This window comes from Struthio camelus, chromosome 5 (genome assembly GCF_040807025.1).
Source record: "Struthio camelus isolate bStrCam1 chromosome 5, bStrCam1.hap1, whole genome shotgun sequence".
In the NCBI taxonomy this organism is placed as follows: Eukaryota; Metazoa; Chordata; class Aves; order Struthioniformes; family Struthionidae; genus Struthio; species Struthio camelus.
In genome coordinates, this window is record NC_090946.1 from 42,216,463 (window position 1) to 42,242,687 (window position 26,225).

The 26,225-nt window shown below is 40.7% G+C and overlaps 1 protein-coding gene across 1 annotated transcript in view; it reads right to left on the reverse strand.

The window, feature by feature from the left end:
* Positions 1–367: 367 nt before the first annotated feature.
* Positions 368–26,225, reverse strand: part of LOC104150429 (cytosolic phospholipase A2 epsilon-like) — a 38,750-nt gene continuing 12,892 nt past the window's right edge. The window contains exons 4-21 of the mRNA XM_068944107.1: positions 24,881–25,017; positions 23,735–23,866; positions 22,170–22,210; positions 20,999–21,041; positions 20,165–20,222; positions 19,557–19,723; positions 19,355–19,441; positions 17,273–17,310; positions 15,150–15,297; positions 14,152–14,288; positions 12,827–13,049; positions 11,320–11,434; positions 9,904–10,041; positions 8,100–8,207; positions 6,729–6,920; positions 5,737–5,903; positions 4,028–4,214; positions 368–2,924 (exon numbers count right to left, since the gene is read on the reverse strand). Coding sequence (XP_068800208.1) covers positions 2,716–2,924; positions 4,028–4,214; positions 5,737–5,903; positions 6,729–6,920; positions 8,100–8,207; positions 9,904–10,041; positions 11,320–11,434; positions 12,827–13,049; positions 14,152–14,288; positions 15,150–15,297; positions 17,273–17,310; positions 19,355–19,441; positions 19,557–19,723; positions 20,165–20,222; positions 20,999–21,041; positions 22,170–22,210; positions 23,735–23,866; positions 24,881–25,017 — 2,327 coding nt within the window. The 3' untranslated portion in view covers positions 368–2,715. The remainder of the gene's footprint in view (positions 2,925–4,027; positions 4,215–5,736; positions 5,904–6,728; positions 6,921–8,099; positions 8,208–9,903; positions 10,042–11,319; positions 11,435–12,826; positions 13,050–14,151; positions 14,289–15,149; positions 15,298–17,272; positions 17,311–19,354; positions 19,442–19,556; positions 19,724–20,164; positions 20,223–20,998; positions 21,042–22,169; positions 22,211–23,734; positions 23,867–24,880; positions 25,018–26,225) is intronic.

Below are 26,225 nucleotides of genomic sequence, written 5' to 3' on the forward strand. Positions count from 1 at the left end.
CTTGCAGGATTAGTTGTCTCATGGCAGGCTGTTCTGCAGAAATAGGTGCACTAAATTGAATTAGGCATGTATCAGACAGCATGCTTGATCCCTGTCTCAATGGATGTGTAACTTTGTCATGTGGCACAGGGACATATATATTCATGGGAAGATCTAATGCAGGAGGGAGGGACTACAGCTCACTTTGTCCCCTGTGAAATCCATCTCTGAGACATTTTTTAATCACTGTGCTCACCACAAGTATTTGGTACTCTTATGCTCTTTGCCTAAATAACAGCAGTTTTGTTTTTACCGGAACAAGGAACACACTGTGAACCGAAAGCATGTTACTGGAATGCTTGAATATGTTGAGCAAGGTAGAATTTTAACCCTCCAAACAAGCCTTTATTTTGCAATACTGTATACATGAAATATTTGCAGGTAACTAACAGAGCTGGAGGTGGCAAGAGCTTATGGCCAAAAACATCTTTTTGGCAGCAAGGATTTCAGGTTCAAATGGAGGCAATGTCCAGGTTAATATGCAGAGCACATAGCACCAGATTTCAGATGATCACTAGTGAAACTACCATAGAAGAAAAAACCAGAAAGGCATAACTGTTCGAAACTCAGAGAGTTCTAAACATTAGTATTTGTGTTCTGATCTTTAGGCTCGCAACGTTAGACACAATTAGTTGCAGAAAAGGCTAAGGATTGGTTTGATGTCCTAAATGACAAAAGTGTTGGAAGAAGTCATTGTAAACAATTTGTAAGGATAATTTGTCATTGTTTCTTGTGAAAATGAAAATCCTCAGAGTATCATTTTGCACCAAGCCAAATATGTTATTTGGCTGTAAACGAAGCCTGTTATTTTCAGGTTGGGTGCCCCGGGGTGAAGAGGTAGGTGATCTATTAAAAAGAGGTTACATTTCAAAACAAAGCCTTCTGGAAAATATTAACATGAAATGTTTAAACTTACTCACGCACTTTCCCTAGTTTATTTTAGCCCCAAACTAGGATACCTAGTTGACCTGGTAACCCCTATTTCATTGAATAAAATATTTGTTCAAAAATTTTGCTCCGCTGTCATTAGGACACAAAATCTCTTAATAAAAAAGGAGTATTTTCAATTTAACTTGCTTCTGGAATGCAGTGGTTGTTATGGATTTATTATTTTTACGGCTCATCCTCAGCTCTTTCAACAGTTCAGAAAAGACATCTTCCAGAAATAAGGAGGAAGAATAAAGAATCCCACAGGCCCACAAGTTTTACTGGTGTTTTGGCTAGATCCCATGGAGGGTCTGTTCCTATCATTTTACGGTGGTTTAAGTTGTTGCAGGCTACTGTAAAGTCACTTCTGCTCGGTGCACAGTTTGAACAACTAGAACAAAACAAAGAAGCATTTTTCTTGATAGGCTTGTGTCCTAACATGTTTTTAAAAATTGCATTGGGTAAAACAACAAGGTTTTTCAATCCACAGCGGAAGTAAAATATTTTAATTTCAAGCACTCTTTCTTATTTCTTCTTCAATGTAAGAAAGGAAGTTTAGTATGAGAGATAATTCACCTGGGAAAAAAACCCAGAGTGTTTTATTTTGAAAACTTCAAAATGAAATTTTGATTCTTTTTTATAACCTTTCAACACAAAACAATCAAAACTGACATAAATTCAGAGAAAGTTTTGATGTGTTCAAACTATAACTTTCACTGGAACAAAAATTTCATGTGAAAAATCCTCCCCTGCCTTCCTCCAAGACTGCTATTTCCTTGTATATATGTCCAAAAAAGCTCATGAGATAGATGCGATTAACACATCTGGTCGCATTCACAGACATTTGTCCCTGTAACACTTCCATTCTCTTTGGCTTCTCTTCAGGATACCTCCAAAACAGAGTCGTTTCAGGGATCCAGTGCCAGCTTCTATCTCCAATACTCTGCTTCTTGCTCTCTGGGCCATGCTCCCCAACACGTAGCTCCTCCAGGCCGCTCTCCGATATTACACCCTCACCCATACAGTGCAAGGAACAAAGCAGACAGGCCAGAAGTGGCGTCTTTCCATATGTCCTTCCCACATCAGCACACACAGGTAGGAAGAAGCACTGCCGTGGCTCATACATCCAGCTCCACTGCAGGTGGCGTAGATGAACGGCATAGATGGCACAGACGAAAGGAACAAAGTCCGAGCAGCGGGGGAATTACAAGCAGGAAGGAGAAGAAAAATAGAGTCATTAGGGAGATCAGCACAGCAAGGCAGGTTAGAAGGGGGAAAAGAAGTATCTCAGATTTTCTTCATTTTCCAGGTTTGGATGCACGTTGTGTTCAACGAAGAAAGATTTTAGGGAGCAGAAATTCGTACCCCCTTCATGTGGCCTGTAGGTGTGTTAGCTGTGTTGTATTACTGCAGCACTTTGGTATTATAAAATATGTTTCCTGTATGTCATACATGAATATAAATTAGGTTTAAAACAACGCTATTTAAAAAAATCTAATAAGGATTTTTGGTAAAGTATGTTCTACAGACAACCTTAATTTAGGGAACAAAGCATATACACAGATTTCATACGCAATGTCTTTGATTGCCTAGAGAGGCCACTTTATGGAAGTGAAAAAAACCCACTGAGCCACCTGGGGCAGTTAATTTCTGTAGTGCAGAGTGGCTAGTGTTCAGACAGCTATGTTCTTTCCATGCGCTAGAGCATGAGAAACTCCTCCACAACGATACAGGCAATTGGGTGGGTGATTAGCACATATTTTGTCTTCTCCGTTGCATTGCTATGTGCAAGGCCTGCATAATCATCTGAGAGTTATTCAGGACATTGTATTCGCTGAGGTTTAGCAGCCGATGGTAATTCTCATCGGAATATCTGACCGCGAACATGCAGTAGGGCGAACAGCGACTGGTCAAATCAAGTTGTCCTCCCTCCATCTCTGAGCAGCAGCGCTTTACACCTGCAGAAAAAGACAGAGTTGTTGCTGTGACATTGAGTTTGTCTTAGTCAATGACAAGCCATCCACAGCAGCCCAAAGATGGAGACTTTCCTCCAGGAAAGAATTGACAGGATTTAAACGTTCTGGGTATGAGACAATAATTCGGGTCACATATCACCATTCCTAATCAGAAGAACATCATGTGCCTGAAGTAATGAAGCAGAAGGGAAGTGTGAGGGAAATGTTCACTAACGCCGTGGTTCAATGAGGAATACCAGTCAGAGGGTGCCCCAACAGCCAGCTGTCAACACACTGGCGGGCTTACCCTGAGCAGCGGTGACCTCTATTGACCCTGGCTGAAAGAGGAGGGTTGCTAATAACAGAATATCATTTCAGCAAGAAGGGACAAATAGAAACACGTGAAATCTTAAGGTTCCTGCAATCCGGATAGCAGTCCTGGAGCACCTGCGCATTTGCATTTCTGGTGTCTCTCTACTTCTGGGAAGGCAAAATAGCATTTGGACTTTACCTGCCTGCTACCCAAGAAGATCAGTAAATGCATGCTCGCAACTGGCAGTAGGGGAGAATATCAAGCAACTGGCCATGGCAAAAAGAGAATGACAGCCCCCAGGCATAGCACAGTGAGCCAAATGACAACTAGGATAACCACCAAGAAGAGACACATTGATTTTGACGTTGCAAGAGTTTAGCCTGAAAGCCAAGTTCTTGCTTCCCCACTGTTCACACATGACACTGTCTCTTCAAATGTAGGATTAAATCCCTGGGCAACAGACAGGGGATAACATATCTGAGTGAGCCGTACTTTTCCTAGCAAAAACTTTTGCAATAGCTGGCAACATTTTATGTTATCAGTGGGAGAGAGATGAAGGTAAATACCAGCTCGAAGCAAGGGCTGTCTCTCTCCTCCCTAGGGCCAAAAATAATACGAATGAACATAACAACGTTGGCAGAGATGGGAAGAGGGAAGTTTAATTAGCTAAAGTGATCCCCCATGAATCCAGCCAGTAAAGAGAGCCAGCAGTGGAGAAATAAGGCTGCATCAGATTCAGGGAAGCTGGTAATGCTGTCTTTTGTTTAATGCTTTGCCCCCGCTCACAACTTACCAGGTGCTTTGTACTCTCGGAAGGTATCATTCACAAGTGGAAGAAAAATCACAATAGGACATCTTGGCGAATCTGAATCTTGGAAGAGGTAGCACTCCTTTAGATTTTTCTTATCTTCATCACTCAAAGAAATTTTGGGGAATGGGATTTTCTGTTCTGAGTAGTATTTGTAGGCCTTGTCCAGAGACTGGAATATCACAGAAGAAATCAGCCTTAGAATTTAACTAAAGCCCAAGAATGGTTATCTAGCATTAAGATTTAATTACTCAGATCCATGGGGATTCATTGTCACCAAGAGTTGCTCTACACAAAATTACCACATATAGAGACGAGAATATTAAGCTGTAAATAGAAATTCAGAGACAGAGAATTCTTAATTTCAGATGGAATTAATTTGCGTAAGTTTAGAGTAAATCATGTAGTGTTAGTAAAGGAAAGACCCCGTGTTTAATATATTGTATGGAATTATTCAGAAAAGAAAATAATAGTAAGAAAATGTTTAAGATAACTTATTATATGCTTGGAAGACAGAAAGACAGGAGATAACAAATTTAAGTTTGTGCATTCAGTGATGTTTCTGTCTGTGCAGGCATTATGGTGCAGTGTTTATCGAGATTAATATTTTAATGAGAAAAAACTCTCTGAAGTACTAGACTATATTGTGCCTTTTTCCTGAAATGTTTAATGCAACATCATGCCCCACCATGTACTGTGCTATCTCCTATACACCATCTAGTAGTGGATACCATCAAACAGGAAAGAGTCTCTATTAATATACTTAAAATCCCAGCAGCTTTCTTCACAAAATTAATCTAATCTCAGACAATGTGTGAAGCTGCAATGAAACTTCCTTACATGTGTCTTATGCATCATATGGCTTATTAACAGTAGCACAGCTGATCTCATTCACAAAATATAATTCCACCCATGCTGGCCCAGATGGGTAAAGTTAAGTTTCTAAATAAACTCAAATTCAGAAGTATAAAGACCCAAACTTCTTCTCTGCAGAGCTTTATAGACAGCTAACTAACTTCATCTCCTTGAAACTTGAGTTTCTGCAGGAAGATGCTTGTCATTTGATCTTCCCAGTTGCATCTCATTTCCCAACCCTAGGAAAGTTCTGCCCCGAGTATCCAACTAATCTCTTACATTCTAATTTAAGTCATAAGAAATCAATTCTCATAGTCATGCATATTCCTGCGCAGGGTCCGGGAACCTGCTTGATTCAGCATAAAGTATAAGAGGATCTTTCCATCATTCTGGAAGAAAACATGCTGATGACCTCTTGAATAATTCAATATGTTCATAAAGCAGCAAGGGAGATTCCAAGAGTTACAGGAAGAAATAGGAACAATATTAATCACTACAGTGAAAAACATAACCCAGGAAGAATATCTTTCTCAGCTGTCACATGCAAATCTATTCCTTCTCTGCGGCTTCTAATCCATGTTCTCTAGCAAGATAACATGCTAGTGAAGTGAGATGTATTTGAATGAATTATTAACATTAGAGCTTCTGAAATGAAGATTAAGACCACTCTTGGTAGATACATTTCTTCTTACTTTGAATCATCAATCTGTTGTAGCATTTGAAAAAGGAAATAGCAGTTAAAAAGAGAACAACTGAAATAACTAGTATTTCTAGGTGCTACAGGCTAGACTTTTACAAGCAAAAGGACAGAGAGCATATCGTAACATGATCCTCCTCACTGATGTGTGTGATCCAGTAGTGTAACTTAAATATATGATGACATCCACTTCCCTCTGTGGCCTTAAAAGCGGTGGACTGCTGGTATTGATGAAAAATCCAGCATCTATCATGCCCAGGTGATCAGGATTTTGCATCAGCTGATTGGGACGTGTGTCTAACACGGTATCTGAAAGGAAAACATTTCTTGGCATAAGAAAAGTTCTGTGGATATTTTGATGGAAAAAAACTGCAAGGTTGAACTGACTATTCCAGATATCTGATTTAATTTAATTGTCACAATGATGAATTGTAAAACAGGCATGGAACGGACTTCAAGTGGCCATCTAAGTCTACTTCACTAGCCCACAGCATTTCTGACAGATTTGCCCAACCTATTCCTAAAAACCTTACGTGCTGAGAAACCCAAGTAATCTGTTCCAGTAATTTGCTATACTCATCACTGTCAGTAAGTTTTTTCTAATGTTTAACCTGAATCTCCCTTGCTTCAGTTCAATCATTGTTCCTTATTTTATCCAGCATTGACATAGATAACAAAATATTCCCATCCTTTTTAACATGCTTAAAGATTTATGTCTCCCTCTCGGTCTTCTCTTCTGTGAACTACAAAGCCCCATTCCTTTCCAGCTTTCTCTCACAGAATCGTATTTTCTCTGATGTTCCTGATGCATCTGAAGTTAGAGGTCCAGTCTTGCCAAATTAAGATTTCCCCCATGTTCTCTCGGCTCTTCGTTACCTTAGTTCCATTCTGTTGGCAGCAAGTCTCTCATCCAGAGAGAGCTCAGCTAAAGCACATAAGCATGTGCTTATATTTAAAACCATACTTAAATGGTTGGCAGCACTTAGTCTGTTCTCTCTATTCAGAGAAAAAAAAAAAAAAACAAGTTCTTTTGGGAGATGTGAGCAATCTTCTTTCAAGTCTTACAGGTTTCTTTCCTAAATTCCACCCCAAACCACCTGAAATTCATGCCTGTTAAATGTTAATTCTTATTACCTTTCCATCGACAAAAGTGTTCATTCTCGAGGTAGTTATTATGCAGCTGATAGCCCTTCAGGAAATTGTGATGCTGGGCAACTGAGAAGCGGTCAGTTAAGGCACCTCGAAGAGCATTAGAAAGGGGACCGGGAGGAGTATATGTGCGAGTCCTTAGCTCATGGGGTCTTGTAGGCAATACTGGATCTTCATCTAGAGAGGGGAGAAAAATTGGCAAACTATTTGTTAATTCACATTCATTTATGGTTGGCCTAGTACTTAAGAGATCACAAAGTGCATTCTGGGAGAACTCACTAAACACATAAAAATAATTCTGAAGGAGAACAGCAACTACTGTTAGAAAGCTTTGTTGATGGTCTTAAGCTTTAGCCCAGAGATGGTTCATCAGAAGCTGTGTTTAGCCTTGGAAAAGGGACACCTGAAGGGAACTAAATAATTCAATACATTTCCAGTCAGAAACTTACATATCCTTATCGGAAAATATGAAATAGAGAGGAGCACAGAGAAAAGGGGGCTAGAGCATACCCTTCAGTTCAGCTAGATGGGCAACAAAAATACACCATAAGGTCTACTGTAACAGTGAAAGCTTCTACAAAGCAATGACCTGCAGTTACCTGAGCTTAATTAACGAAACGAGAGTATCCCAGGAAAACATACAAAATAACTTCATACTTAGAAACTTTAGGTAATTTTCAAGGTGACTACACAAGAACATATGTGGATGAAAAGCAGAAATGGCACAAGGCGTGGTTTCTTGAAATCACAACCTGCTTTGCCAGACCAGGCGGCTGACGGTGCAACAAGACAGACTTGGCAGTTTCCAAGATTGCACAGATATTGTCTTTATTTTTGGGATGCCTGTAATTGCAGTTACCATCATGTTTGATGATTCAGCAATAAAGCTGTGGTTTCTGTATTGCTTCAGAAAATAGCCTCTAGGCCTCATTTATCTTCATGCCAGCATGAATCCGGTGCAGTAATTACTGTACTGAGTAATAAAGTAAAAATTCAGGGAATATCGATTAGCCAATTGATGTTCAGGTGTGTTCTCCATACAGGCAGTAAAATAACTTTATTCTCAGCTACTGATTCTTGGTTCTGGTACGGCTGAGTCAGAAGGGGCAATGCCACATATTCTGAGAAATGTGCTACTCCTCTAAAGCTTCTTTTTAATGCCTGTTTTAACCAAAAGAGTTTTAGTAAGTCTAATAATTACAGCAGCATTTCCCTAAGCCTACGTATTGGAAGAGGAAGTCACTATCCTTTAGGAGGATTATATGATGTTACCTTTAAACTACTCAAAAGGGTGATACAGAAAGGCATGCAGGGGTCTCTAAGTGGCCATCACTGAAAAACTTAAAAATTTCTCACCGACATCTCCTATTTTGTCTTGGGTCCATCTCTTCCAGAAGTCCTCTGAACTGTGGGACAGTCCCCATATTTGTAATAGGTTCACAGAAAATATACTACTCCACATACCTAAAAAGGGAATTAGTGAACACAAGAACACATTTTAACTGGAAATTGCCTTTTTTTTCCTTCTCTTTCAATCTCTTGGATTAATTTTTGAACAGGTACGATTCATATATTTCTAAACTTTTAAGCTGTTAAATCTCTCTTGATTTTCTATGGCATTGGCTCTGACTGAAGATTTAAATTCACACTGCAGTCAGTACTGTACCTAATATACTACATGACTCTGCTGCACTGCAAAGAGAGAAAAGAATGAAGAGGAGTAAAGGAGCAAAAACTCTCTCTTGAGAAGCAAAATAAGAACTCCTCACAGTAATGCCAATATCGCAAAAACATCCTTTCCTTCCTTGTCTTCCTTATTTAAGATTCTCTTTTTCTGCACACGCTTCTGGTCAGCTTTCATGAGTCCTTTTACAGAGGGCTGCATTGGCTGTTTGGCCATTGGAATCATAAGTGAAAACCTTGCACTTTTAACAGTTAAAGACTCGCAGACTCAGTAAGCTCCTCCTTCATTGCACACTCTTTTCTCCATCCAGGGTTGCCCCTCCCTTACTTCCCACAGAGGCACTGGTAGCTTTTTTAACAAGATACGACCCCTGCAATGCTGTCATGTCATCTGCTGTTGTAAATTTAAATATGGGTTCTAATTAGTCTGTTGTAATCGGACTTCCTAATTTTCGGAGGAATACATAATACAATACACTATACACAATATTTAGAAAACAAATTTCCATGTAGTGGACCAGGAAAAAAGGGCCAGCTAGAGAGGCATTTTCCTGGGATTACTGACTATTTAATATCACAGCATATTTACTGAAACCTAGGAATTTTGAAGGAGCATGAGTACAAGAAGAGAAGACTGAAACAGGACTTGCATGGTTCTGTATTCGTCTGTCAGGTTTTTCTGTGAGTCTAACTACTCTAGCCTAATTCCTCAGTAAAGGAATGTTATTGTCTTTACGTACAGCCCTAAGCCCACAGTCCCATTAGCACAAGTCAGGAACTAGTCAAAGGGATTCAGGGTAGAGACCCTTCAGTTCTGATCTTTTGAGGCATTAACAGCCTGTCTGATGGGTGCTACCACCAAGCCTTCCTGCTGGTGGGCGCAGCTGACACCTTGCATATTACTAGTGCTAAACAACACATGCCTTTTAGCACAGGTTTATGCATGCTTTGAGTTGCAAAAACTGAACGCCTACTACTTCTCAAGAAAATAAAAACACATAACATTCTCTCATCTCATTTTTAACACTGGGCTGCCTGCATCTTTAGCAGATTGCATTCTCTACTCTGGATTAAATATAAACATCGCAGTGGATCCACAGCTGCATGTTTCCTGCAGCGTCAAAATTGTCACAAATTGGAGTGCATTCAGAGAAGAACTGGAAGAATAACCAAAGAAATGGGAAACATTCCTTATAATGAAAGAGTTAAGGCACTTAACCTATTCCATTTATAAGACAGAATGTTAAAAAGTGGCTTTATCACAGTTTATGGATACCAAGACTTCAGTGATAAGAAACTGAAATAAGACGAGGGATCTTTTACTATAGTCTTTTCGACATACTACCACACATGCCCATCTCCTGGGAGGTGATATCACACCAGTGTTCGGTATACTAGACCAGAAAAGTCCACCCTCTGGTTCACAGCATTGTACAGCACTAAACTGCCTCTATTCCAGGACGTTGCAATACATCACCTTGAAGGTAGCAGATCCGGGATTCTGGGAGCTTTTTTAGCATGCGTCCCATGAAGAACTCACTTCCAAAATTCTCTGTGCGAATAAATGCTCCGTACTTCAGTAATCCCACCTCATACGGGGTGAACTCCACCCATTCTGCAATACAGCCACAAAGGAACACTTAGAACAGTCTCAGTGCTTCAGCTGAGGGTGAAAAGGGAGGCTGCTAAAGCATAAACCAGTCTGAAATGGAATAGGCCTTCTGTTTTCTACCCTGTCTTTGCAAATTTTTTTTTTTTAAATCAACTACCACCTACAGGGTCAGGCATTTAAAGATGGTTGCATGCAACTGCACTCGGACAATATGGCAGTGGCATTTCCTCAAATGCAAGGAGGCAGGAGCAGTTACTCTGCAAACCTGCTCCGTCTGTGGGCAATATGTGCATGGTGGCAGTGCTGTCGGTGGCACGAGATGTACGCTGGGAGCATCGAAAGAGGCCAGCCTTTATACACCTCACGTGAAAGCACCAAGACAGGATTCTCCAGGCATGCACTAGGCTGCTCTCTGCTCTTACGCACACTACTTCTATACTTCCACTGTTAAGGATACAGTTAACAGAAGAGAGCGCATTTAGTTTTATTCCTTTGAATATTTTAGGTATGTACCAACAGAGGTACTCAGCTTTTCCAAAAATGAGTTTGATATAAGCAGTCAATTATACGCTTTATACGTGGTACTGAGGAAGACAGAACTTTGCCTTTACTTTCTAGGATGTTACTCCAAGTGAAGTGCAGTTGCCTGATATAACTGCAGCGTGAGGAAAGTCTATAACAGAAAGGTCACGGACCATAATTTCCCCTTCAGGCAGAAGTGGTTCATTCTTTCACCTCAGCCATAAAAATCTGATTTGAATTTCTTCTCCTCCTCTTCTCCTCCTTCAGCTTCTTCTCCTCATGGAAAAATAACCAAAACAATGAGCAAAACAAAAGTTGCACTAGGGACTACACTGGATGTTTTCCCAAGCTTTATTGTAACTATGCAGTCCTTGTTCATCTTTGAAATATAACGGAATTGACAAAAAGCAACATTTAATTCTTGGAAAATTCCAATACTTTCTTTTTCTTATTCTGATTGGACCTGATAATATTTCAAAAATGGCCTTTCTGGCAGGATTTCAGTTCCATATAACCAGAAAGGTGAAATGCTGATCACAAAAAGCTCTTGTATTAAAATCACATGGCCTGGAGGCAATGGCTATTTCTCCATAAAGTAGCTAACAGACCAGGGCTGTTGTCTCTAAGTTCTACCAAGCAGTGAAGAGCAAACTACACACACACAGAAAAACCAACCAACCAAACAAAACAAACAAACAAAACCCCCTGGATTTCCACTGGCAAAATTTAGCTCCACAGGATCGGAAATATCATCATTACCTTTGAAATCGTGAGTGCTATAGTTGTCCCGGACGCAGACTGACACATATACGGGCAATGGGTTCTGACCTTCGCACAGTGCTTCTCGCTGCTCTGAAAGTTTGTGAGGATCTTTCTGGTTTTGAAGAAAAATAGTTATAAGAGAACACATGGAAGCAATGCACGATGAACCTGACTGAGCTCCACCTGCGAGGTCACAGGTTGCTCTCCCCAGGCATCTAGCCTGACTTTGTACACTCCTTCCCAAAAGGAGGAGAGGGAAATCTACTCCTTAGGATGAAGAGAGTAGCAAGCAGTGCTTGCTCTCCTCAGCCTGAAGGAAACCCTTGAGTATGTCAGCGTGGAGTTTCCTTTCTCAGTGCACACAAGTGATCGCAGGCTAGCCTCGCACAAGCCACTGGAACTTGAGAGCAAAATACTTGCAACCCACCTAACATCTTTTCTAGAAAAGCTCATTCTCTTTGAAGAGGTTTATAAGAAACCTAACAAAATCTCACAAACTGCCTGACAAATTTGATTGCAACTAGTCCCTGAAGATTTGTGAGAGGTTAATGCTTGCATAACGATAGTAAGCATTGCTCAAAGGGAAAAATACTTGGCTAAATTGTGAGGGAGACCTCACAGAGCTGAGGAAAAAAGAGACACATCTATTTAACTTACACCTTTGCTTAATATGTAGTATTCCTCTCTATACTCTACTAGGAGCTCTGAATATCAGGGAATAAATTATTTATATTTATTTATGTTCATATAAACAGAAGTATACTTATATATAATATAATATATACTTATATAAAAATAAATAATTGCAATAAATAAGCAATTTCATCCCCCACTGAAGCACACGTCTGTTCTATCCTCACCCACCCGTTCCTTCCCACTTCCTGAATGCCAAATCAGTCATTTTTGAACTGAGGTCTTACTGGAGAGAAGAGGGAGTGGACCCCTGCACTGAAGGTATGGAAACCACTTCAGATAATATGAAAACAAATTTCTTACTGCTTGTAAAAATTAATACTACTTAAACCAGCTACTGTCTGAGCAGCCCTTGTCAGCAAAAGCAGAATATGCACTTGTCTCCAGTGTACCTACACCTCGTATTACATGTTAGGGGGTGCAAATCAGCAAGCGTTCCAGCTGTTTCTTACTAATGCCTGCTTCAGATAGTTTTCACACTGCTGAGATTATTCTGCTTTGCATCATGAACCCTCTGCATGTGTAATCTGCATTTCAGGCAGACTGCCTGAGACTGCCTCCAATTTCTATTTAAATAGCAGCAAGAGTCTAATTACACTTTCCAAATAGCTGCATAAATAATGCAATTTATTAACATGGGATGTATTTCTCTGTAAGCAGTCTGTTGAAGAGAATAGAAAAATCAGAGAGTTTATTGATATGGAGAACTATGATGGATTAATTTCCTCTCTGCTCATTATAAAAAATAAAAAAAGAAGAAAAAGAAAGGAAGAAATCTGTAATTCTCTGAGAAAATGAATATACATCGTACCCCATCATTTAGTAGGTATTCAATCATGAGTCCCCAAAGATCTATAAATGATGTCCTGTATCCCTCTTCTTTCCGCTGACATAGTTGCTTGTTATAGTACTTCATACGATCCATAGAGAAACAGCCCATCTTGCATTTGGTTGCTTGTTTCTTGGCTTCACCAATATGCCAATCTAGGTCCTTCTGTGACCAATAGGCATCTCTGTATAAGTTTGCCATGGTCCTGGAGAACGATAATCCAGACAACAAAAATGAAAAGGAGCAAAAGAAGATTTTAAATTTTCTGCCCTTGGAGACAGAGGTAATACACTTAAGTATTTGTTACTGTTCATGCTTGCTTTGTTTTTCCTGTTCTGTTCTGCAGAATGAACACACCAGATTTTCTATGACTGTTCTGAAGATGGCCCTGAAGAATATTTTTTTGTGTTTTGTTGACTTTTTAAAAATAGACCTAGAAGCACCTTAAGGGTAAACATTGGTTTATTTAGGAAGCATAAATAAGGCCAAAAATTACAATGCATTTTCTTTGCTTGTTTTCTAGAACATAAATCAGTTCAGACCAGCTGCTGACTCTTGGCTTTGTATCACTCAGTGTCAACCTTATGGTATCACTACACTATATTTTAATGCCATCCTCCATGTTACACCCTAAATGGGACCACCACATGTTGGACAGTTCTAGGTCCTGTGAACAGGAGGTAACACTGTCCAAGGGAACTCAGCCCGTTTCCAAGCTAACAGATTGCAAGGGAAAATATGCGGTGTCCTACAGTTTTCTGCAGAAGACCAGTTAAAAAGCAGAGCCTACTTCAGAAGTTACTGGGAGCAACAGACATCTGTGGAGATGGGATCAGACATGATACTCTGAGCAGAATTACATCCCCAATAACAGTTCCCTCAGAATCTATTTTGATGAGTATAATTGTCATAGACATACTTAACTGCTGTAAATGCAGAGTTGAAAAGGGCAGTAAAGAACCACTAATCAAAAATCAGTGCTTTGGATCAAAGTGATATGTTGGCCTGCAGCTGAGAAGTAGTTCGTTTCTGTGATGTTTGAAGAAAACCTCCCACTCTTGTTTGCTTTCAGAGTGCTTCCATCTTTTTTTTTGGCCAAGCCAGTTTTTCAAGCTCGCTTTCAAATGGAGAGAACCTAAAACTTGTTTTAAAATGCAAAGAGATTGTACTATAATTCTTGGAGTAGCTACCGACACCCATAACAGACTCATTCTTGGTGGTCATTAGCACCCCTGTGACTACAGCTGCTTGTAGCAGCTTCACCCCTCCACAGAGCTACTAAAACCTTCTGTGCAAGCTGTCCTTACCACGTGGTGCCAGATAGCCCACTGATGTATGTTATGCAGTCCAAGAGATTTAATTTCTTGAGCCCCAGTAGACTGCCGTAGAGTCCTGTCATGGATTTCAGTCCTCCGCCTGTTGTGATGATAGCCACCACAGGGACCTGTTGGACACATGAGGACAGGACACTCAGATGGACAACACTTGACCTGTCATCCTGGAATGCCACTGCATCTGGCCCAGCTCCTGAGCTCGGAGTTCCCTTCCCTTTTCAGAAGGGAAGACTCAGAAGTGGTGTGATGATCGCTACTGCTGCTTTCTTTTTCATAAATATGGGATTAGAGATTAACCCAAATCTCAGTTCTTTCCCATCTGTACTTAGGGCAAATGAGGGCACAGAAGAACAAGATGAAGCCCTTCTGTGGAAGAAACAATGCATTTTCTCCACTTTTCTCATTCCTTTACCACTTTCTTCTGTTTTGCACATCTGCTACTACATGTGTACGCCAACCTCATTAAAAAGATCCACACAATTCACAATGTTGCTAACTTAACTTCATTGAGGTTATTCTTTTTCAGTACCATGAAGCTACTTTAAAATGAAGGATATTTATTTTGAGGAATTTCAAAATTGGAAGAAAGAAGACATTTTAAGAAGCACTCAGAGGACATGCTTTAGGATACTAAACTCTCACAAAAAGATTACATTTGAATAATAGAATAAATACTTGTTATGTAATGTACTTAATAAGCACAAAGTATTTAAGAACCAAGCCAACTATAGAATAGGATGGAAAGGATCAACACATGCCAAATCTGAGAAATTTTAATTTGCCAGATATGCAAGATGCAGCTAGTGTTTCTCGAAACAGCAAGACTTGGCAGCAGTAGCAAATGTAGTTAAGATAAATGTGCTAGCTGTTATTTATACAACACTCACATTTGGTCCAATTTGCTCAACATTATTCTAGAAGAGACCATGTAGACACTAGAAAAGTCAAGACCCGCTCCCCAGAACACATACTTCATGCTGCTGCAGGTCCCGTTGCAGGTGAAAAACATTTTTCAGAGCATTTGCTACATGTCTCTTCCTTTTCCACAAGAAATCCATTTCCTCTGAACATAAGTCAAAGCCAAACCGCATGTCCAGGTCTTGGTTGCATGAGCAATTACTGAGGTAAACATATGTACATATTTTGCATATTAACATACACCTATCAATCTTAGGACTCAGATCAATGATAGTCTACCACATCCTTCCCTTCAAGTAGGTTGATGCAATATGAGAGGGAGAACAGGAGAGACTATTATAACTATTTTTAAAAGTAAGAAAGCATATTTCAACTCGTAAGACTGATCAGTGGCATTACATCCCGTTATTACTAATTGATCAAGAAATAATATATAGCATTTAGAAATGAAACAAAATATTAACATGAATACTCCAAAATTAAAATATCTGTGTTTCTTTCTGCAAAATACACGTATTTATTCCCCTTTTCATTGGAAATTCTAAAGTATGTTCTCTCTTGCTAAGTCTAAAATAAAAATGAAATTTCGAATGTTGGCATTTCCAGCAAGAAGGAAATGTCCGATTTTGAGCAACTCTAGCGTGAATGCATCTCCCTCTAGCGGCTGAGCATCGCTGCAGAACTACATCAGCCAAAAAAGCCCTCCCGTCTCTGAGGTGGACCTGACCACGTAACCTGTCCTGCGATCAGCGTAAGGATGAAATCAGTGACGAGCAGGCCTTGAAGGGATGGACCTTTGTCGCTGAACCTAGCGGGGCAGGATTTCACCCCTGCTGTTCTCATCCTTTTGTACTTTCACAAGCTGTTTCACACCTCAACTCTAGCAGTTATCAGGTCAGGTTGCACTCAAGAATTGTAAAACATACATAATATTACGGAGAGGAAGGTTTCATTTGCATTAATCTGAAATTTAGTAAGCTATTCCTTAAATAACTCCATTATTATAGCTTATTTCCCCGTGCATTTGTGCTATTTTGTGCACTAACTCCCCTTCGACCTCTTCCCACCCCATGCCTACTAGGCAGCTCTCATGGGCCTTCATGAGACTTGACAGCTTGTGTCCAGGCCAGAGCTACCTGTGGACTCCCTGGCTGCCCAGCTAGCCATGGCCAAGCATCAGAAAATAGCAGGATTTTTCTTTTTCTTTTTCTTTCAGTGACAGAAAGCCTCTTGTCTCTACTACTGAGTCCATAATGTCAATTAAACTAGTTATAGGACTTCTTCCCCTTGTCAGATTTGGATAAAATCAGCCAAAGGATTACAGCTGTAGCAGTAAGTGGAAGATACACAAGGGGAACTAAGTTAGGTGGAGCTGTATAAGCGTGTTTCCATCAGAAATCAGGATATAAACAGACGGCTTTTAGAGTTATCAGAACATTAAAAAAATAAGTGGGAAGCATGTTTCTCTGTCCTGGAATAACACTGGTTTTCTTGTTGTCCTTCATTACTTGCCTTTCTGAAACAAATGAAAGCACATTCTGATTTCAAAAATGAAAGTTTTTTTCTTTTTTATTTCCCAGTCAGCCTCCAAAAGAAAAAATCAGTTTGCCCAGTTTTGTGTGCTATATATTGTTATGGATTACACAAAACACCTTAATATTTACTGCAGCACATTAATGAGTACGGGTATAGATGCCGAATCATTTGCCACATTGTCTGCCCTAGTTTCTACCCAATATACAGTATCACTGCACCTAAGAGGATACAAGTTTTATTTCTACTGAACACTGACAGTTTGGAAAAAAAGAAATGCTGACAATTTAATCATTGTAATTTCTGATCAAGTTCTGTGTTTACTCCTCTCCATTACGGTTTTCTAGCCAAAACTTTGTCATTTTTGTGAATTTCAGAGACTGAAATCGATCAGCAACAGTATTCTGTGGTCAGAGGGGAAGGGATAATGCTAAAATAAATACATGTTTATCAACATTTATTGATTAAGATCAAATTCTGCTAAGTCCAATTATATATAATATAGTGCATAAGCATTTTACATTTTATTAAAAGCACATTCTAGCTCTCAGACTGAGGATGTCTGCTTGTTTCTTTTCCATGTGGCTAAGACAAAGGCAAAATTGGAAAACAAAGTCTTCAGGAATAGGAGTAGATCCCTTACCAGCTTTCTGCTTTCACATTCAGATCAAATCTTTTCTCCTGGAAAACAAAAATATGAACTGTAAATTCCTTATTTTGGTTTTAAGGTTTCTTTTCTCCCTCTCTTGGAGACAGTTTTATTTAGATGGCAACAAGGTGTGGAAATGAAGTGTCTGAGATCTCTATGTACATTTTCTAAACCATTTACTTATCCTTAGTGGAACATTCCTGCTCACAAATCCCACCTGCTTCCAGGCCACAGAAACCATAAATAATCTTGGGACAGAAGGTACCTGGGACTCAAACAGCAGGCCCCATTTCCCATGTTATTCAAGAGTTTCTCTGCAGCATCCTGAAATACTCTTTTTGGACACTTGGCATTCATTATGTCCCATGGGATATGCTGTAGATCACTGACCTCCAAACCACAATCTCTCAGCGACAAGACTGCCTGTTTGCATTTGCTACTGCCAAGATTTCATTCTACGTTAAAATCCAGTCTTCCCTTAACCAAATGGGTGAGGGAATGGACAGCACTGGCTGTAACCATGACCTGATGAGGCTATATGTCTACAAGCATAAAAGTCAGGAGAGACAGATACGTGGGCAATGCAGCTGAGTCCAAAATCATGCTGTGCACAGAGAAACAGCTCTTCGTCTTATTCTGTGAGCCCAAGGGGCAGCAAAGGTAATTAAATCCGGAGCTGCGGAGGGCAGCTGCACAGCTGACCTGGAGGAGCTGCAAAGCCCAGCAAAAGGAGGGAAGGAAACGGCTTCGGGCTTTCCCAGATGCCCTTCAGAGTCTTGACTTTTTAAAGGAGAGCTGAGGACATGGCACAGGTATCCTCTTAACAGCAGTGGCCATGTGGTCCCCAAGAGCCCCTGGCGCAAGGTGAAGACCTCTCTTGCCCAGACCGCAGGTTGGGGGCTCAGAGGAGCCCGGACACGGGCTGTGTGAACACACAACGAGAAAGACTGCTCCTGCCTCAGGAGCTGACAGGGGAGGCACGCAGGGGAGGCCGGGGTGCAGGCAGCAGCACAGGTGGTAGATTTCTGAGCAGGTTTTTTCCTTTTATTTCCCTCCTATGCCTTAAGTTGGTTTATAGGAACATAGGTTTTTTACACATAAATAGGTGGTTTCAGTCTAAGTAGGCCAGCAAAAGGTATTAAGGGAAAAAGAATCAGTGGAACTGCTGAGAGCTGAGCTGCTGTATAAATAATGAGCTTTTCCTCTCTGATAATTAATGATAACTGCTGATACAAGATCACAATGGCAACCACAGAGTAAATAAATTAGGCTGAAGTTGGACCTAGCTGGCACTGGAACAGCTGACAAAACAAGGTGTATCCTGACCCTACATTTAGATATTGCAACCTTTGTAGTTAATTAATCAATAAAAATGGCTCTGTTCTGAGAGGATGTTTTTATGGCCCTGAAATCTGATGTTCTCTCTCTTCTTCACAACATAATATCTAAATTTTGGATGAGATTGTCCCTAATAACCTGGAAACCTGTAGGTGTTTCATAGTAGAAATATGTTTTCTAAATTAAGAATCCTTTTCTTCTGTTAATTTTATTCAAAATTATACACCATATGGAGAGTATTGCTCAAAATAAAAACATATGTTCTTCAACATTCATATGTTATATTTAATATTTTTGGTAAAGTTTTTTCAGCCACAGCCCTTTGAAGCATAAGGTTTATTGGGGGCAGATTTTCTGACATTTTCCTAGCTCATGTCCAAGGGGCAACTTTCTGTTTGGACCCTAAGTAATGGAGACATCAGTAAACTTGGGGGTAAACAGGGAGAGAGGTAATGAAGGACCTGTCTCACTCCCTGACATCCTTGCTGGTCTCTGCATCCTCCACGGGCACATATAGGAGACTAACGAAGGAACACCATGGCAACAGTCTTCTATAGAGAAAACAGCCAGAGAAGTAGAGCTCTTCATCATTCAAGATGCAGGAAAAATTCAGAATATTTCTGGCCCTCTTAGAACCCATCCATAGGGACTCCCGCAGGACAATATTATGGATGCTTAAGGAGGAGTGATTTTTACCCGAGTGACCTTTTATTTCTAAAGGCTGGCAGTGACACTCACCTCTGCAACTGTCATTTCCTTTCCCATGGGCAGTGAATTCAGCATCACCACTGGGGAGCCTGTCTCCGTACTGAACTTACAGGTCCACTGGAAAAATAACATGTTTTTTTCACAAAAAAGTAAAAGGGCTTACCCTCTCTCCCCCTCCCACTTTCTAGAAAGTGACTCGTTGAGTTCATTATTACAGCCAGTTCTAACATACGGGGTGGTAGCGCCTCTTCTTTGGCAACATGACATCCAGTGTTGGCTCTGCATACTTGATATAGTGGAACTTGGTGGGACCTGGAGGGCTGGCAACTCCTTCAGGTCCTAGGGTAATGTCCCTGGTCCCTTCAAAGGAACCTTTCACTGTAAGGGAAAGCTCTTTCCCTAAAAAAGCAAAACAAAGGACATGAGAAACATTAGTTTAATTTAACAGGAAAATTGCCCTGGCTTGATTAAAGGTGGGATCTTGATAGTAGAGCTGTAGAGTTTGGACCACAGGCTTATCTAATGTCAAGCTCTCTAATGTCAAGGAAGTGCTAACAGTGAAAGGAAAGGAGCAAAACAGATTACTTTCATAGAAAGAGAACTCTGTGTTCTTGCCATTGCATACAACTGAGATTTCAGCTTTAATATAGTTCTAATAGACGTTACTGACATACAACAAAAGGGTGTACAGGATGTAGTCATTACAATCTATAACAAACCTACTGCATTTGCCTGGTGCTAATTGCACTGAATACTGCAGATATTATTTATTTCACTCATTCATTATATGAAAGGAGCATGTGGCTATTGGTAAATAAGTTAACAAAACAATAACTTTACTTGATTTTTGCTGCTTCTTTTCAGTCACTTCAACTTCCAAACAGCACAGTTCACGACACTGTAACAGATGGAGAATAAGAATGTGTGAGAAAGCGTATCACAATCTGACCTGGTTACAGAGAGCTCTTAATACCGTGCACCCAGCTTTTGGACGTGTCCAGCTCCCTAAAGTATCTGATTCCCTAGCATTTCTCTGCTTTTGCCTAGTAGCCACTGACTAAAGGAAGGGAAAAGCTCTGGAGGAGCTGTAAAGCATCCTTCAGTGAAAATGACACACAGTTCTCCCAACATGAGAAAGACACCAAGAAAGAAAAATCAGGAGAATTTTCAGGATAATACCACAGATGAAAAGAGTTAAACCAGGACAAATATAAATGAAAGATATTTGTTGAGAGATCAAGAGCCAGTAGTATAAAATGCTTCGTGAAGAAGCATTGCTGTTAACTTTTTTTATGGCACTCGGTTCTCTTTCAGAGGATGAAATTGTGATAGGTAGTATTCAGTACCGCACTTACCAACGGGCAAGGCTCGTCTCCCAGGGGAGGAAGAGGCTGGCCGTGTTATCAGCAAGTAATTTCATAGCCCTTCTACCTTTATGCTTTGGTAAATAGGAGTGCATTTTAAAAGGAGTACTGATACCCGAGAGAGGAGGGGAGAGGGACATACGGGAAATAATAGAATACCACCAGTGAGCAGAGAAATAAAATACCCCATTTTCAAACTCAACAGGAAGGGGGAAGAAGGAGAAAGAACTGGCCTATTGGCTATCTAATAGCTTAGAGCTTCTGTAGCCCCTCTACTTGTAGAAGAATTCTTAGGAAGAATACACATTACCACTAGGACTCCATTGGTAGCAATGGCTTCATGAGGACCAGAACTGAGAAACGAAATGAAAAACACAGATTTTCAGATTGGTCAAATGCCCACACGTGTTTTTCCCGGGTGTTCCTCTTTCACTCCATTTAGAAGAATGGCAGCCAGAGGGACTCCAGCAGCTACACAACAAGCTCCTCCTCACGTTTGTTTGGACTGAGCACTGCTCTGAAGGGACTTGCCGCTATACCAAAGCTGAGTGATGTGTATCATGGCTAGTTTTTTGCAGTGCAATCCCATGATTGTCTATAATGGAACCTGCATTTAGGCAGCCAAATTCTTCCCCTCAGTATAACACAGAAAATACATATCAACAACATGCTAGTATGTCAGCACACCCCTGCTGGGAAGTCCAGCTTTATGTATTTGCAGGTATGTAGATACAATCAAAGGGGCAGAGGGTAGGGGGTATGAATTACACGGAAAAAAGGCTTTCCGGATCATTAAGGTGAAGTCAGGATATGGTATGGGCTGGGACTCAAGAGATTTGAATTATGTTCTTGGCTCCCTGCTGGCTTGCTGGCCAACCTCAGGTCATTCACTTTATTTTGGCTGTGCCTTAGTTACCTCATGGCAACATAGGGCCAAAAAAGGTGACTCATGTGAATAGCAGGCCGACCATGCTGGAGAAAAATCCCTGTACCAGAGCTTCAAACACATTGTTGTTTTGTTGGGCATGAAGAAAATAGAATTTCTAGGATGAAAACAGTGCTGCAAGAGATAGTCAAAGGAGTCAGAGCTACACTGAAAACTAACCAGGCCAACCAGCATCAGGAGTCTTTCCAGTGCATAAACTGGAACACACATGGAAAGACTGATACACACACAGAGGCTCATGAGAACAGACACATACACACTCAGAAAGTCTTCTGAAATGCCCCTGAGTAGGCACAGTCTGATGTTATAAAAAGATAAGATGATGCTGGGAGATAATTCACTGAAAGCAATTAAACTACTGAACTGGCAGGAGAAATCAGCTGTGTATCTCACTCCAGCAGAAAGCATAGTAATGCTGTATGAGAAGTCTGGCCTACTTTTTACAGAAATCACACGGAGCATGGCTTCTAATGCTGTTTTTGTGGTTTAGCATTTAATGATTTTACGTTTTTTAATGAACATGTATATCACTTACAGGCTTTCCAATTTGAATTCGACCTCTAGCTCCTCCTTGGCCTGAGAACGAGAACCAGAAATTAAATGAAGTCACTATGCAATGCTTTCTCCCTTGTTTAAACAAGGCATGCAATATTAAAGTAACTGGTTGCAATGTTACAGCCTATGAGAAACATTTCAGACTGGATGGTCTGAAGCAGTATTTCACACTAGATAAGCTGATGATTCCTTCCTTACCTCCTTCCTTCTACAACATTATCTTCAAAATAATCTGAACCTTTATCTCTTAGTGTGAAGTTGTTCCAGAAAGAAAATTTGCAACTTGCTTCCTCTTCTGAATTCTAGCTTTATTCTCCTTCCTGTTCTTGGCACTTTTCTGCCATGAGTTACTGTCCTTGCTATTAGCTTGGAAGTTAAAGGTCCTTTCCATCCACCACTTCAACAAAGCAAACTGAGACTGCTATTACTGAGTGATTCAGAGTTACAGCTACGCAGCACCCTGAGAGGAAGTGTTGATATGTATAAGCTAGTTGTGAGTGACCTAGTTTGGGTACCAGAAGCAATCTGCCCATGATAGCAAGAAATTTTGTGCAAGACAATTCCTTGACTACATCCACAGAGCTCAAAGGTTCCCCCACAGATTATCAAGACTTTTATTCCCATTTGATAGATGGAAAACTGGGAAGCGGAGTAAATTAGTCATTCAGACCTTCAAAACAGCACTAACTCTGATATGTGAGTCAGTCAAGTTTAGCACTAGCTGAAAAATCGTCACAGTGCACTGCAAAAGACAGTTCTGGGATACACAGAGGGGCAACTTCAGCTTTCCCACCCAGCACTCCTTTGATGTGAATGCAGAGGGGCACATGGCAATGTGTATGAAATACACAGGAAAAAATCTTCCCGTATCTTTCAGCCGCAACAAGTGTGCAGCAGCCTCGGTGATGTCTAGAGATAGGTCATAGTCAGATACCTTCCCTATGTGTCACACCATTTCAACCATATGTTCTATTTAATCATTTACAGAATTTTTTGTGGGGACCTCAGGCTTTCAAATACAGATTCCTGACTAGAATAGCCACATTTTTCTGCTTACATTTTAAATGGCAATTCAAATACCCATTACTGAGATAAATAATCCATGGTAGATTCAGAAAGCTCACCCCAAGATCCTGAAAGCGTTGTGTAACTCTTCACTGGTTTCTTATCTATCTTGTTTTAAATCCCTACCTGATCTAAACAATAGAGTCACATAGCTGCAGGACCAGTGACAAACTGGAACAACAATCTCTGAGTTCAGCCCCAGGAAATAAAACAAGGAAACCATGCCAGGAGAATCAACTAATACTGACTTCCAGCCTTCAAGTATCTGTAGCCAAAATGGACTGCTTCGTGGAAGATACCATACAGTAGAGCTTCAATGAGCATAGCCAGAGATATGAAAGTAGGGCAGGGCAGTGCAATACACAGGCCAGGAAACAGAAGTACATTATAATTTATAGTTCAGGCTTGAAAACTCAGGTAAGTGTGTCCTCTATAGCCCAGCCCATGAGATCTCACAGACACTGATCTCACAGATCTCACCTTTGGATCAGGCTTAAAATACAGGAGAACTGTTCTTTCAATTGGAAGTTTAGCAGTATCAAAGAGCACAGAGAAGAGACGGTCATCTCGAGTAGCAAAATCCTCATCATACACAGTCAGCTCCAGCACATTCTAGGAAGAGAAGGATAAAGTTTTCACAGTTTCTGCAGTCTGGACATTACTGGGTCTAAGGGGCGAAGGAGTCTGGGGGATGTGCATGAGAAGAAAAGGGGAGGAATTAAGTAACATCCCACTTTAGAGAAGTGCTTCATAATGCAAATATAGATTCTTCCACAGTTCAGCTTAATTGCTGTAACATGAGTGATACATTAGGTGTATCTACATGACAGCTTAGTCAACTCCCTAAATCTGCATCAGCCCTGCACTGATTCGTAAAAGCCTGTAGTTTCCTTAAAGCTTGAGTACAGAGCTCAGTCTCTGGCCCACCAGTAACACTGGACCAGCATCCATGACCAGAGCCCTTATACATCATACTAGGCTATGCAGACTGAAACCATCTTCAATAAAAACATTTTGTCATTTCATTGTCCTGTAAAATCCAGTTTATATGGGGGGCACCTGAAAATACAAAGATTATCTGCTTCCAAAACCATCTCATGAGGGATGGACCAATAAGATACCTAACAGCAATGAGCAGCTTTTCATTCATTCTGGCTCATAAAGCTGCCCAGGGAGCCCAGAGACACCAGGAGCATGCTGCTCTCACGCTTCCCAGGATACATGCTGGAGGGTCTGTATGCAGGCACAAAACCACACACGGCCTGAGTTCTCAAAGACTACACTACAGAAAACAATCTGAAATCTACAAAAAGAATAGTAGAACCAGAAATTTATAGATATATTCATGCAGTAACTGCTTAGGAAGGAAAAAGATCCTGCTAGTCTGGATGTGGCTCTTTCCACTCCAGGTGGCCTCAGGGTCAAAGTGTCATTAGCTTAGCTTGATTTAATAGCATTAATGTGGCCCCAGGAGCCAAGCAGGCAGCTTTCTAACAGAAAGTAACCTAAAAATAGTTTTGTTTTAATGTATCTGAATCATCTGAGTTTAAAATTGCAAAAGATAGAAGAAGATATGTGTGAATGAAAATCTTCAGAGGGCTGAAACAGACGACTTCGGCTCCTTACCTTGACCTGACTCTGGATTCTGTAGTAGAAGCTTTCGTTCCAAACCGGATTGTTGGAGTTTCTTATAGTTTTGGTGCGGGACTTTTCACATGTAGCAGTAGGCAGCCACAGTGTCACATAGCAATCAGCCTGGCTTACTGAATAGGAAGGGAGATGGAACAATGGTTAATGTGGCAAAGTAACGAGGCTACACGACACTTTCTTCTCCTACTTTCCCACCACTCTTTTGTCTTAGTTTTTTTCCCCGTACTTTCCTTCTGACTGAGTTAGTCGAGAGAAAATCTCACTTTCAGCGTTCAGAGTTGATCCTTTTCTTTCCTTGAAGAACAAAATCCTAAGGGGAAGAAAAAAGACTGCCACGGGCTGCCTTCCTGTTCTGTATTCAAACGCACAGGTAGAAACACCAGATATTACGCCAATGCCATTTGTTTCTCCCATACTGCAACTGTACCACACTCAGACTGAGAGCAGGAAGAGGGATACTACTTTATGCGGTGGAAGCTGGATCCAGGTAGACGGCAAGGCAAGCTTCTCACAAACTGGTGATTGTTGGAATTGTGATTCCCAAGGACACGTCTTTCACTTCAGACATTTTGCTTGCATACTATATCCCTTTGCCTTCTGCTCCCTCCTGACAGCCATGCTCATTTAGCATTAATCTCCTGGAGACATACCCAGGGTATCTAGCATTCCAGTGGGCAGAGATGAACAACCAACAGCATAAAGAGCCTGCTAATTAGCAGGTGATGCAGAGACACTGCAGCACTCAGATGATGCGTATTGCAGCAAGCTGCTATTAGGTTGCTTGAAGCAACTTGAAGCTGTTGACTGCTAAAATCCAAAACATCAGCTGCTCATCCTAAGTATCTCCCCAGTAAGCGTAGGTCTAGTAAGCCTGAATAGCTTATACGTTTTGTCTTGTGCTTCCCTAAAAGAGGAACAAAGTGTCCCATCTGTGCCCTCTCCTTGCTAAGGAACTGGATATCTCCCTTCCACTTATAGACAGAGTTGAGTTAAGACCTCGATTTATGGCTGCCTTCCTTCTGTCCTAAGACATCACTTTTAGTTGCCTACAACTTGATAAATTCCAGCATCCAGCCTGAAAGCTTCCAGGAGGTGTGTCTGTCCTGTGTTGAATATTTTGGGAAAGATTCAGCTGAGAGAATTTCTCTCTTTCCCAGAACAAGACAGGGGAAAAACCATTAGGTTTTACTCATCATGTTAAAACATAAATTTTTAGTTACTTCACTGCCAGGTTCTAGCCCTTCTGCACCTTGCTACCAAGCAGGAGAAACAAGATAAGCATATAGCAATACTTCACCTGACACACCCTTTCTCATTCCGG